The sequence below is a fragment of the Alexandromys fortis genome, unplaced genomic scaffold (assembly GCF_014885135.2).
Source record: "Alexandromys fortis isolate MF-2015 unplaced genomic scaffold, M_Fortis_MF-2015_v1.1 scaffold_29, whole genome shotgun sequence".
In the NCBI taxonomy this organism is placed as follows: domain Eukaryota; kingdom Metazoa; phylum Chordata; class Mammalia; order Rodentia; family Cricetidae; genus Alexandromys; species Alexandromys fortis.
Genome location: NW_026067891.1, coordinates 10,502,625 through 10,514,907, shown reverse-complemented (window position 1 = coordinate 10,514,907; position 12,283 = coordinate 10,502,625). Strand labels below are relative to the sequence as shown.

At 42.8% G+C, this 12,283-nt stretch overlaps 1 protein-coding gene across 2 annotated transcripts in view; it reads left to right on the top strand.

The window, feature by feature from the left end:
• Positions 1-12,283, top strand: part of Usp7 (ubiquitin specific peptidase 7) — a 54,646-nt gene that overhangs the window by 34,814 nt on the left and 7,549 nt on the right. For both annotated transcript variants that reach the window (XM_050123746.1, XM_050123814.1), the window contains 13 exons: positions 775-855; positions 949-1,039; positions 3,876-3,958; positions 5,725-5,834; positions 7,581-7,737; positions 8,416-8,560; positions 8,899-9,029; positions 9,208-9,342; positions 9,772-9,873; positions 10,051-10,156; positions 10,872-10,964; positions 11,049-11,116; positions 11,778-11,878. In XM_050123746.1, coding sequence (XP_049979703.1) covers positions 775-855; positions 949-1,039; positions 3,876-3,958; positions 5,725-5,834; positions 7,581-7,737; positions 8,416-8,560; positions 8,899-9,029; positions 9,208-9,342; positions 9,772-9,873; positions 10,051-10,156; positions 10,872-10,964; positions 11,049-11,116; positions 11,778-11,878 — 1,403 coding nt within the window. The remainder of the gene's footprint in view (positions 1-774; positions 856-948; positions 1,040-3,875; positions 3,959-5,724; positions 5,835-7,580; positions 7,738-8,415; positions 8,561-8,898; positions 9,030-9,207; positions 9,343-9,771; positions 9,874-10,050; positions 10,157-10,871; positions 10,965-11,048; positions 11,117-11,777; positions 11,879-12,283) is intronic.

The following is a 12,283-nucleotide window of genomic DNA, read 5'->3' as shown; positions in this document are numbered from 1 at the left end:
GTGCTGGGATTCCAGATGTGCACCATGTGCCTGGTAAATTCAGGGCCCATCTAGTTCTAAACAGTGGGAAGAACTGTGCTACTCAGTAGAAGGCGACTTGTTGGGGAAAGGCTGGACAGATAGAGCTGTGAGTGGGTTTCTTGCTAGTGAACCGAGCAGATGAATCACAAAGCAAGGGACAAGCACATTGGCCGAGGCAACTGCATTTACTGTCAGAAATCCTCTGCACCCACCCCCCTCAAGCTCACTAGTCACTGGTACATTCTCCTTCCTGGATTGAGGAAAGACAGATTCGTGTAACGTGGAATGGCTGTTCAAGGTGATTGGCTGGGCAAGGTGTGTTTTCTTTTTTGCAGCACTAGCTGGATTGAATCAGTTCATTAAATATCCATGGACAAACCAGTCAATCCTGTTGACAGGCTCAACCTCATTAACCTTTGGTGTGGACCAATACGAGTTAAGTTTAGTGATCAGTTTACATGCTTTTTCACAGAGGTAAAATAAATATAAAAAATGCTTCTAAAGGCACTACAGACTACTAATTCATTCCAAAGACTGTATAAGAGGTTAACCTCAACTGTTGCATGTAGATATATTTTTTTTTGTAAAAGCCACAAAATCCAGCCAAGAAAGATTTATGTTTTGGATAACTGCATGCCAAAGGTATTATTTTTATAGTTTAGAAATTCTTTGACTCTTGGTATTCCAAGTAAATTGTCAAGTATAATGGCGTTTTGTTGTTTTGTTTTTTAATGCCCAAACCTTCTCTTTCAGTTGCTTGATAATGTGGAAAACAAGATGAAAGGCACATGTGTAGAAGGCACCATTCCAAAGTTGTTCAGAGGCAAAATGGTGGTATGTGAGCATTAGTTTCAAAGAATGGCTTTGAAAGATTTATAAATAGAGATTTGATGGCCAGTGCTGAAGCTGCCTTCTGTTTATTTACAGTCTTACATTCAGTGCAAAGAAGTAGACTACCGTTCTGATAGGAGAGAAGATTATTATGATATCCAGCTAAGTATAAAAGGAAAGAAAAATAGTAAGTCTTGTCTCCATACATACTTCATAAGCTTTTTGGTTTTGGTTTGTTGTTGTTTTTTTTTTGTTGTTTCCTTTTTTTTGATATTTATTGAGCTCTACATTTTTCTCTGCTCCCCTCCCTGTCCCTCCCCTTCCCCCTTCAAACCTCCCCCAAGGTCCCCATTTTCGCAATCTACTCAGGAGATCTTGTCTTTTTCTATTTCCCAATGTCGATTAGATCTATGTAAGTCTCTCTAAGTGTCCTCATTGTTGTAAATTCTCTGGGATTGTGTTTGTAGGCTGGTTTTCTTTGCTCTATGAGTACATGTGATAATTGTCTTTCTGTGTCTGGGTTACCTCACTCAAAATATTTGTTTTTTTGTTTTTGTTTTGTTATTTTGGATTTTCGAAACAGGGTTTCTCTGTAGTTTTGGAGCCTGTCTTGGAACTAGCTCTTGTAGACCAGGCTGGACTCTCAAAATAATGTTTTCTAGCTCCATCCATTTTCCTGCAAAATTCAAGTTGTCGTTATTTTTTTCTGCTGTGTAGTACTACATTGTGTAAATGCACCACATCTTCTTTATCCATTCTTGGATCAAGGAGCAATTAGGTTGTTTCCAGGTTCTAGCTATGACAAAGCTGCTATGAACATAGTTGAGCACATGTCCTTGTGGCACGATTGAACATCCTTTGGATATATACCCAAAAGTGGTATTACTAAGTCTTGAGGAAGGTTGTTTCCTAATTTCCTGAGAAATCGCCACACTGACATCCAAAGGGGTTGTTGTACCAGCTTGCATTCCCACCAGCAATGCAGAAGTGTTCCCTTTTCCCCACATCCTCTCCAGCATAAGTTGTCATCAGTGTTTTTGATCTTGGCTATTCTTACAGGTGTAAGATGGAATCTCAGAGTTGTTTTGATTTGCATTTCTCTGATGACTAAGGATGTTGAACATTTCCTTAAGCGTCTTTCAGCCATTTTAGATTCCTCTGTTGAGAGTTCTCTGTTTAGGTCTCTACTCCATTTTTTTTTATTGTATTATGTGACTTTTGGTGTCCAATTTCTTGAGTTCTTTGTATATTTTGGAGATCAGACCTGTTTGATGAGGGGTTAATGAAGATATTTTCCCATTCTGTAGGCTGTCATTTTGTCTTGTTGACTGTGTCCTTTGCTTTACAGAAGCTTTTCAGTTTCAGGAGGTCCCATTTATTAATTGTTTCTCTCAGTGTCTGTACTGCTGGGGTTATATTTAGGAAGTGGTTCCCTGTGCCAATACATTCTCTTCTATAAGGTTCAGTGTGGCCAGCTTTATGTTGAGGTCTTTGATCTATTTGGACTTGAGTTTTGTGCATGGTGATAGATATGGGTCTGTTTTCATTCTTCTACATATTGATATCCAGTTATGTCAGCACCACTTGTTTAATATGCTTTCTTTTTTCCATTTGATTTTTTTTTTAACTTCTTTATCAAAGATCAGGTGTGGATTGATAACCGGGTCTTCTATTTGGTTCCATTGGTCCTCCTGTCTGTTCCTATGCCAATACTAGGCTGTTTTCAGTACTGTAGCTCTATAGTAGAATTTGAAGTCAGGGATTGTGATGCCTCCAGAAGTTCTTTTATTGTACAGGATTGTTTTTGGCTATCCTGGTTTTTTTTTTTTTTTTTTTTGCTTTTCCATATGAAGTTGAATACCCTTCTTTCAAGGTCTTTGAAGGATTTTGATGGGCATAAACCTTTAATCATTGTTGCTTTAGCTCAGTGATTGTTTTATAATAAAGGATAGATACAGGGAGTGACTTAAGTAGCAGAATACTCGGTGAATATCTGCTTCTACTTTGTTTAACTCAGAACACTATGTCAGGCTGTCCAGAACCTCCCATCCCGCCCAGCATGGCCTGCCCAGTTCCTGGCTCCCCTTCACTACTCAGGAAACCATTCTGAGCTTTTAGCAACTCGAGCCACGCTTGGTGTGTGTTTATGGAGCTATGTAGGCTAGTGCAGTCTGATGACTTTTGGTCAGCATCACGATCACTTGTGTATCATGTCTCACAGGAGCAGCGGTTCCCAGTTGTTCTGTTTTAGTGACCATTCTCTTCTAGATATTTTTCTTATCTACAGGTTCAGGCCATTGTTTCTTTTTTTTCTTTTTTGTTTTTTGTTTGTTTTTTTGTTTTTTCCTTGGATTTATGACAAGGCTCGAACTCAGTTATTATTTATTAAAGTTTTTAAGATCAGTGATCAGTGTCCATGCTTTTTCACAGAACCAAAACCAATATAAAAAGTAATTCTATGTATTTCACTTTACAGCCGTGGAAAGTAGCCTGTGCTGTTGTTGCAGGTGTGCTGCTGCAGTGGTGCCAGTGTGGAGTTACTTAGGCTTAGTTCCTGTTTGTGTTTCCATCTCCTTTTTAGATCCTTAGTGACACTTGGCTATTCTCTTAAGCATTGCACTTAGGTTTAGTGTGGGGGGGGTTAGGGTGGGACCCAGAGCCTTACTGTTGTCCAGTTGTGTTACTTCATCCTGACTGAACTTACTCCTCATGCTACTATTTGTTTAGTGGCGCACAAGAATTTTAATGAGATAATTGAATTAATTTTTGCTCTTCTATTTTTGTCACTTTTGTAGTTGTGTCTAATTCAACCAGAACAGGTGCTTGTCAGAGCACCAGGGCTGACCTCACCCTGACCCATGCAGATCCATGTGCCCTCAGTCTCCTGGTTTGGTGTCTTCATCCTCTTCAGTTTTATTTCCCGTTTCTATGCCCATTGCTTGCCCATGCTGTCTTAAGCTTTATAATAAATATCTCAGCAAGATTGATATGACAGTTGACCTATCTTTTATTTCTTTTTAAAGTATTTGAATCGTTTGTGGATTATGTGGCCGTAGAACAACTAGACGGTGACAACAAGTACGACGCTGGGGAACATGGCCTGCAGGTAACCCTCCTGTGCAGTCAGTCCCTCCCCAAGACTGCTGTGTTCTGCTCTTGAGTGGTCTGCTCAGGTGGGAGGATTTGATTGAGGAGGTGCAGTGTTTTACAGGCAGAAGCAGCAGAGTGATAGGAATGTGTTGTGGAGCTTGACATATCCTCCTTTTGTTCCTCATTAGAGCATACCCTGATCTTACCAGAATGAGTTTCTTGCTCATTTGAACTCTTTTAGCACCCACCCCCATTTTTTTTCTAGATAAAAGTTTCTTCTGTACAGCCCTGACTCTCCTGGCACTCACTTGGTAGACCAGGCTGGCCTCCGCCTCCCTGGTGGATTGGTTGAAACTAAAGGCGTGCACTACCACACCCAGCTTTTATATTTGTGGATGCCTAGTTTGTCTCCTCCCGTTGTTTTACTTCTCTGAACTTTAGGAGTACAACTCCTCGGGTGTGGCCCCCAAGGGACTCTGAGCATGGAACAAGTGACCTGTTCATGATGCAGTGAGAGATGGGCTTTGCTGGTCAGGCTGGCCAGCTGCATGCGATAATCTTGGGTCTTGTTTTCGGGCTTATTGCTGGGCTCTCACTGGCTCAATGACTTTATCAGAGCCTATCACAACGCTTACCAGGCCTGCCAGTTTGTAACTCAGGGTCCCACGACTCTGCTTTGCTGCTCTGCTTTGCTGTGTCAGACACAGGGTCAGAGGCTTTGCTGCACACAAGAGTAAGGGTTGTGTTGAGAAGTGCTTAAGAAGCATGGTGGTTGACATTTTGCCACTTGGAGGAATTAGTATCTGGTTGTGCAGCACATCGTGCAGAGTGCCCCCTTGATTGGGAAGGGGTGGAGACGCAGTATTTTGTTTTTCTTTGTTTTTGGTTGGTATGGACTAGGTGCCTGGGCTTTTCTTTGTCTTTCTTGAGAGAGCCCTCGTTAGTCACTCCATATTACAAAGAATGTTGCCAAATAGGGTTTCCAGGATTCTAGCTGTGAACTGGAGAGGGGTTGGAAGTGAAGACCAGTAGTGGAGTTGAGGTGTGCTGCTGAGAAGCAGGGCTGAGCATTGTCAGCACCAACCTGTGCCCCAGCACTCAGGGAAGAAGGCCGTCTGGCTGGAGTCCTTCCTGCTGCAGACCTGCGCTGGTTCTGTATTTTCCACATTGTTTGGGTGCTAATATTGTAGGTAGCAGTGGATTTTAAAACAACCCCTGCTGGTCATCTAGGTTAGGGTGTAACCTTCCACACATTACAGAAGATCTTAAGGATCTCTAAACAAGCATGCAGATGTCCTCACTTTTACCACCAGACGTCACCCAGTGTGCTCCCTTAGTGCTCAGAATGTTTATTTTAATTTAATGTGTGTATATGCATGATGTGCATGTGTAGGCATGTGTATGGGGGACATGTTTAGAGGTCAGAGGGCCATTTTTGTGGACTCATTGATGTGGGTTTGTGGGACTATGAGCCAGAAACAGGTAAAGTTGGGTTTCCTGGCCAGAAACAGGTAAAGTTGGGTGTGGTGAGGTGTACCGTTAGTCCCAGTATTTGATAGGCAGAGACATGTGAATCTCTGAGATCCATGCCCACCTGATCTACATAGTGAGTTGTAGGCCAGCTAGAGTAACCTAGTGAAACTTGGTCACACACACACATAAAACACAAAAGATGGATAAAGCCTGGTGTGGTAACTGAGGAGGCAGAGGTAGGAGGTCACTGGAAGTTTGAAGTTTACAAGTGAGACTGACTAAAAATCACCATTTCTTCCCAACTTCCAGGAAGCAGAGAAAGGTGTGAAATTCCTAACTTTGCCACCAGTGTTACACCTGCAACTGATGAGGTTTATGTATGACCCTCAGACGGACCAAAACATCAAAATCAACGATAGGTAACGGAGGCTGGGAGGACTTGGGTGGCCTCTGCTGTATGTATGGGACCTTGGAGGCGTCGTCTAATGGGTGCTCATTTTCAGTTGGTTGTCCTGTCAGTGATCCTACCCTGACCCCAGCCTCCACTGTGCCACATTGAAAGCAAAGGGCAGGGTTTTCTGAATTAGTCACAGAGTTTGTATTTAGCTTTTCTAATGCTTAGATTTTGACCAAATGTAGATTTTTTTTGATATTTTTTGTTTTGATTTTGACTGAATGGGTGTGTATGTTTGTTTATGTTTCAATATTTTCACGCAGGTTTTCTCTGTAGCCCTGGTTGTCCTGGAACTGGCTCTGTAGACCAGGCTGGCCTCAAACTCACATTTATTATTTGTTTGCCTTGCCTCTGCCTCTCATGTGCTGGGGTTAAAGGCATGAGCCACCCGGCTAAATTACTGGTTTTGTTTTAGCTTCCGGAATGTGCTTGAATTTAAAGATGATGACGTATGTCTACCCCAATTCAGTTTCCTTTCCATATTTTTAAGACAACAGATTTAAGGATGTCGGAATGTGGTTCCATTGGTATAGTGCTTGCCTAGCATACACAAGGCCCCGGGTTTCGTCCAGGCATGGTGTTGCATGTCTATAATGCAGCATAGGGCAGGTGGAGACAGCAACATTAGAAATTCAAGATCCTTAGATGCATAGTGAGTTTGAGGTCAGCCTGGCCTTTGTCGACGAACCTTTGTAAAAGTGATGTTGCGTACTTTATCTGAGTTGGTCTGCAGTTTTATCCTGATTAGTTTGAACATCGACAGAACAGGACAGGTGATCATTCATGTTTGAGGGGAGAGTGTAGCTGAATTATTTCCGCAAACTGACTATGTGCTTACCTGCCTGTGTTCCAGCACCTCATTTTTTTTTTTGTTTGTTTGTTTTTTTGTTTTTCGAGACAGGGTTTCTCTGTGGTTTTGGAGCCTGTCCTGGAACTAGTTAGCTCTTGTAGACCAGGCTGGTCTCGAACTCCCAGAGATCCACCTGTCTCTGCCTCCCGAGTGCTGGGATTAAAGGTGTGCGCCACCACCGCCCAGCTTCATTTTTGTTTTTTAATGGAATTCTTGCCATTGTTTTAAAGTGTGAGATTTTTCTTGAATTTCCAGATCACACATTTTAGCAGATAGGGTCATAGTCCCAAGGTAGTGGTCCTGGATCCAAACAGCCTTTGGCCACTAGACACACACTCTTTGGGGCTCTGTTACACCTTGCATTGCTTTCTTTCCTGTCTCTGAAGGCTGTATTTAATTTTGAGACATTTAAAATTCAGGTGGCCATCAACTCACCAATACTATAAACTTTGATCATCTTGCATTCACCCCCGTGAGCTCAGCCAACATACGTTATCTATGCCATGCTGGTGATAGAACCCAATGCCTTATGCATGCTAGGCAGGCACTACCAACTGAGTTGCCATTCCAGACTTGAATACAGGTTAATCGATAAGATTTAGCAAATAACAAATTAGAAAGCCAATAATTTAGAGCTGTGTCAAATACAGTATGTTCATATAATAGAAGGGTAAGGTTCTTTTTACACACATTTGGCCAGCTTGTTCTCTGGTTACCCTAGTTAACTTCAAGAGCCTTCAGAATCATTGTAATTCATGATTAAAGATGGACAGTTAATTGTAAGAATTTACAATAAAGTTCTAATGGATCTCATGCTTTGCATATAAATCAATAGTTTCTTTTTAAAATATTTTTGAATAGGTTTGAGTTTCCAGAACAATTACCACTTGATGAATTTTTGCAAAAAACAGACCCTAAGGACCCCGCAAATTATATTCTCCATGCAGTCCTGGTTCACAGCGGAGATAATCATGGTGGACATTACGTGGTTTACCTAAACCCCAAAGGGGATGGCAAAGTAAGTGTTAGCCTTGGATGTTGATGTTCAAAAAGCATGCCTCTTCTGTTTATGCTTCATGAAATTACTGGATTCCTTCCCAGCCTTTGAATGTTTGTATGGGTTTTTTTTTTTGTTTGTTTTTGTTTTTGACTGAAGTTCTGTTTTCTTGTGTAATTTTCAACAATGCAAAGGTGAATGGTATATTCTGTGTTAAGAATTGTACCTCCAGAGCTTTGTCTCATGGAACTGGCAAATACTGAAAAAGCGGTTCGCGTTGGCTGGTTAGGAGGCTTCATTGAGTCAGGCCTGTTTATACTTTCTTCCTCCAGGATCCCTGGTGTGATGCCATTTGGCAAAGGTTTCAGAATAGTTTTTTCTTTTAAAAGGTACTTCAGCATTTAAAGTGACGAATTGGAGATTAAGTAATTTTAAGTCGGAAGCCTATTACATCATTATGGAGTTAATTTATTAAAATGTATCATTTAATTGTACTCTGTGCCTTTAATCCTTCAAAGGATTAGCACTGTGCTAACGATTGGTCCAGAGTCAGAAGCAGGCTATTTGAATAGTTAACAAAACAGTACCAGTGAGCACATAGTGCCTCTTTCAAATTCTGAACAAGAAAGACAGAAGCACTCTGGGTGTTGTAGGAAGGTGTGTGTCTCTACTCTTAAATCTTTCTGTTTTTCCTTCTAGTGGTGTAAATTTGATGATGATGTCGTATCCAGGTGTACTAAAGAAGAAGCTATTGAGCACAATTATGGGGGTCACGATGATGACCTATCTGTTCGACACTGCACAAATGCCTATATGTTAGTGTACATCAGGGAATCAAAGCTAAGTGAGTACCAGTGGCTTGTGTTAATCCTTGTACTATGGCAAACTTGTATAGTTGTATGAAGAACCCCTCACTCACTGCCTCGGTGTCCTATTTGTACAATATAGTACTATAAAGTGCAGTGCACCTAGCCATGTTGTCTGGCCAAACACCCCTCCCCCCTTATTCTTTCTATCTCCATCATTCTATCCGCAAAAGCAAACTACTTTGAGATTGTGGCATCAAAGTGGACATGGTCCCAAGACCTTTCACATTCCTAGATTATTTTATTAATGAAGGCATGAGATTCTTATAAGGCGGGAAAACAGAATCAGCCAGGTGAAAGATTGTTTGTCCTGCAGGTGAAGTGTTACAAGCTGTCACCGACCATGATATCCCTCAGCAGTTGGTGGAACGATTGCAAGAAGAGAAAAGGATCGAGGCCCAGAAGCGGAAGGAACGGCAGGAAGCCCATCTCTACATGCAAGTGCAGGTCAGCCTCAGGCTTGGAGACTGCTGTGTGGGTACTGCGTGCCGCAGGTCTCTGCTGAGCATTCTGGGCATGTGGTCACTGTGGGCAGTGAGGCAAGTGGTTGATGAGGCCTTTGGAGATTTGAGTGTGCTCAGGGTAATGTCTCACAGGTTGTAAGCTTGGCTCTGTGTGCCTTCAGATAGTCGCAGAGGACCAGTTTTGTGGCCACCAAGGAAATGACATGTACGATGAGGAGAAAGTAAAGTACACTGTGTTCAAGGTTTTGAAGAACTCCTCCCTCGCAGAGTTTGTTCAGAGCCTCTCACAGACCATGGTGGGTATAGTTCCTCTGCTCACATCCAGGCTACTGATATACCATGACAGACTGCTTGCTCCCTTGGGTGCTCAGTGTGTCTAGGCCCTGCATGATGTTGGCGATGTTGAGCTGAGCTCCTCTGACCTGGCCCACAGAGGCTGAATCTCAGAATCTGCTTCTCTCAGTCCCCAAAGCTAGCCTTGTAACAGATCTCAGAGGAGGTTGTAGAGACTGTTCTTCCACTACCACCACCCGGGGTTGGTAAAATAGGCTCCTGAGCTGAACCCTCGTGTGGTCCTGGTGAGGTCAGAGGCACAAATTGTCCAAGCCATGGGTCAAAAGTTTAAGTTTGGGTCAAACCCCCTTACCTTTTACTCACAAAAGCATTAAATTGATAAAGATGGAAATATATGCTTATTTTTAATAAACTTTTGAATTTTTTTTCAGGGGTTTCCACAAGAACAGATTCGATTATGGCCTATGCAAGCAAGGAGTAATGGAACAAAGCGACCAGCAATGTTAGATAATGAAGCTGACGGCAATAAAACAGTAAATATTGTTGGTAGATCCTCGGGTATCTCGTGGAACTCTGCGGGAGGCTCTTGTCCTGCAGTTAGCAGCCATGTGTCCCTGTGGGTTGCACTCGGTAGCTGGACATGTTCTGCACTGCCCAAGTGTAGTTGTCGCCCTGTCACCTTCTAAAACCACCGTCTCTTTTGGAAATAGATGATTGAACTGAGTGATAATGAGAACCCTTGGACAATATTCCTGGAGACAGTTGATCCTGAGCTGGCTGCTAGTGGAGCAACATTGCCCAAGTTTGATAAAGATCGTAAGTGCCCATGAGGTGCTGCTACTTTTAGAGCAGTCGCTAGGCTTGGAGTCCTCAATTGATCTCGGCAGAGGTCTGAGCCTTGTTCCCTTGAAGAAAAATCTCCTGGTGCCTCCTCATTCAGTCCCTTCCTCATTCAGTCCCTTCCGTGTTGAGGGCTCCTAGGGAAGCCGCAGGAGACTGGCTCAACTTGATCCTCCTATAAGGGGGCAGACGGGGCAGACGGCAGTGATGGCTGTGGTGTCCTGGCTGCTGGCTTGTGCTCCTCACTCTGGTCTGAGGGTAGGGTAGGGTTGCAGGCATGTATTGGGTCACTTATCAAATGCCTACCCTTAGGACCACACAGCCTGTGTGAAGGAGTTCTAAGTAATTAGTCAGGGCTGTGCCACTAAATATGTGGCTGCCTTGCACACTAGGACACTCAGCTGCTAGATATAGCGGCTCCCCCCACCCGCCAGGAATACTGGTCCAGCTAGTCAGCACTGGGTCTCAGTTTACTGCATTGGAAATCCTCTTCACTGTCTCCTGTAGTGGTTTACCCAGATGTGATTTGTGGGACACACCTTTGTTATCACTGGATCAGCCTTCTGAAGCCTCTTGTCATTGTTACTTCTAGGGGACTTCTCATTGTCATTGGGTAGTCTCTTACCCCAAGGTTACTTGTTAGCATTCTCAGACATACTAAGATCCTAACAGCCTGTCCATCAACTTGTAGATGATGTAATGTTATTTTTGAAGATGTATGATCCTAAAACACGGAGCTTGAATTACTGTGGACATATCTACACACCCATATCCTGTAAAATACGTAAGTCCTGCCTGCACTTCTTTCTGACTAGGGTTTGCTAGTTGCTTTACAGCTGTATATATAACAGATTTTTTTCTACCCTAGGTGACTTACTCCCAGTTATGTGTGACAGAGCAGGATTTATCCAGGATACTAGCCTTATCCTCTATGAGGTTTGCCCTTTTTTTCCCCTTTCGTTTCTCTACAATCACTGTATTGTTTCTGCTTGGGGTGAGGTTGTTCTGCTTGCCTTGAAAATTTATTATTAGTCTGTAGTTTATTTAGGTCCTGTGCTCTGTGTGTGGAGGTGGGGTGGGAGGCGGTTGAGACAGGGTTTCTCTGCAGCCCTGGCTGTCCTAGAACTTGCTCATTAGTTGGAAATTAGTTTTTGTTTTTGTGGTTTATTGAGACAGGGTCTCATGTAAGCCAGGCTGGATTCAGACTTTTTTGTATATAACTTCTTTGGCCTCCTAATCTTACTGCCTCTACTTCCCCGAAGTGTTGTTATTACAAGTATATCCCACCTTGCCTGTTGCACATTTAAGAATAGGTCGCTTTTACCTGATTAGGATTGGTGCTCATTAGATACTTTTAGGTCGGTTTTTCCCAGTTGTATTTTAATAAGAATGTGTGGTCAGGAGCTCGGAGTCTGGCTGTTTGGAGGGTTGCATGAGCACAGAATCCAGGGCCAACCTAAAGAAATAAGGAGACCCTGTCTCAAATTAAAACACATAACATATAGACGAATAGATTTGAATACAGAGAAAGCATAAATAACCAAAAAATTTGCTCATAACATTCTTAAATGTAACCATTTGCTGTCTCTTCCTGTAGGAAGTTAAGCCGAACTTAACAGAGAGAATTCAGGACTACGATGTATCTCTTGATAAAGCCCTTGATGAGCTGATGGATGGTGACATTATAGTGTTTCAGAAGTATGTATCTTTGATATTTTCCATCTCTTTTGTATGCATATCAAGTTTTGTAACCATGTGTACTATGCTCTGAGCTGCAGTTGAGGTTTTGATATTAGGGGCAGTGAAAATTAGCCTTATTTAAAGTTCTCTTGGTGATATGGTGGTGAGCACTGTAATCCTAGAACATGGGAAGTAGAGGCAGGAGGCTCTAGGAGCTGCATAGCAAGTTTGAGATTATACAGGGCTCTGTGAGAGCCTGTCTCCCAAACCCAAGTTCTCTGATGTCCTACAGATGTCTGTAGGGACCAAAGTGGAATTCCCCCCCCTACCCCCCCCCCCCAAGGGTTTCTCTGTAGCTTTGGTGCCGTCCCGGAACTAGTTCTGTAGACCAGGCTGGCCTCGAACTCCCAGAGATCCGCCCGC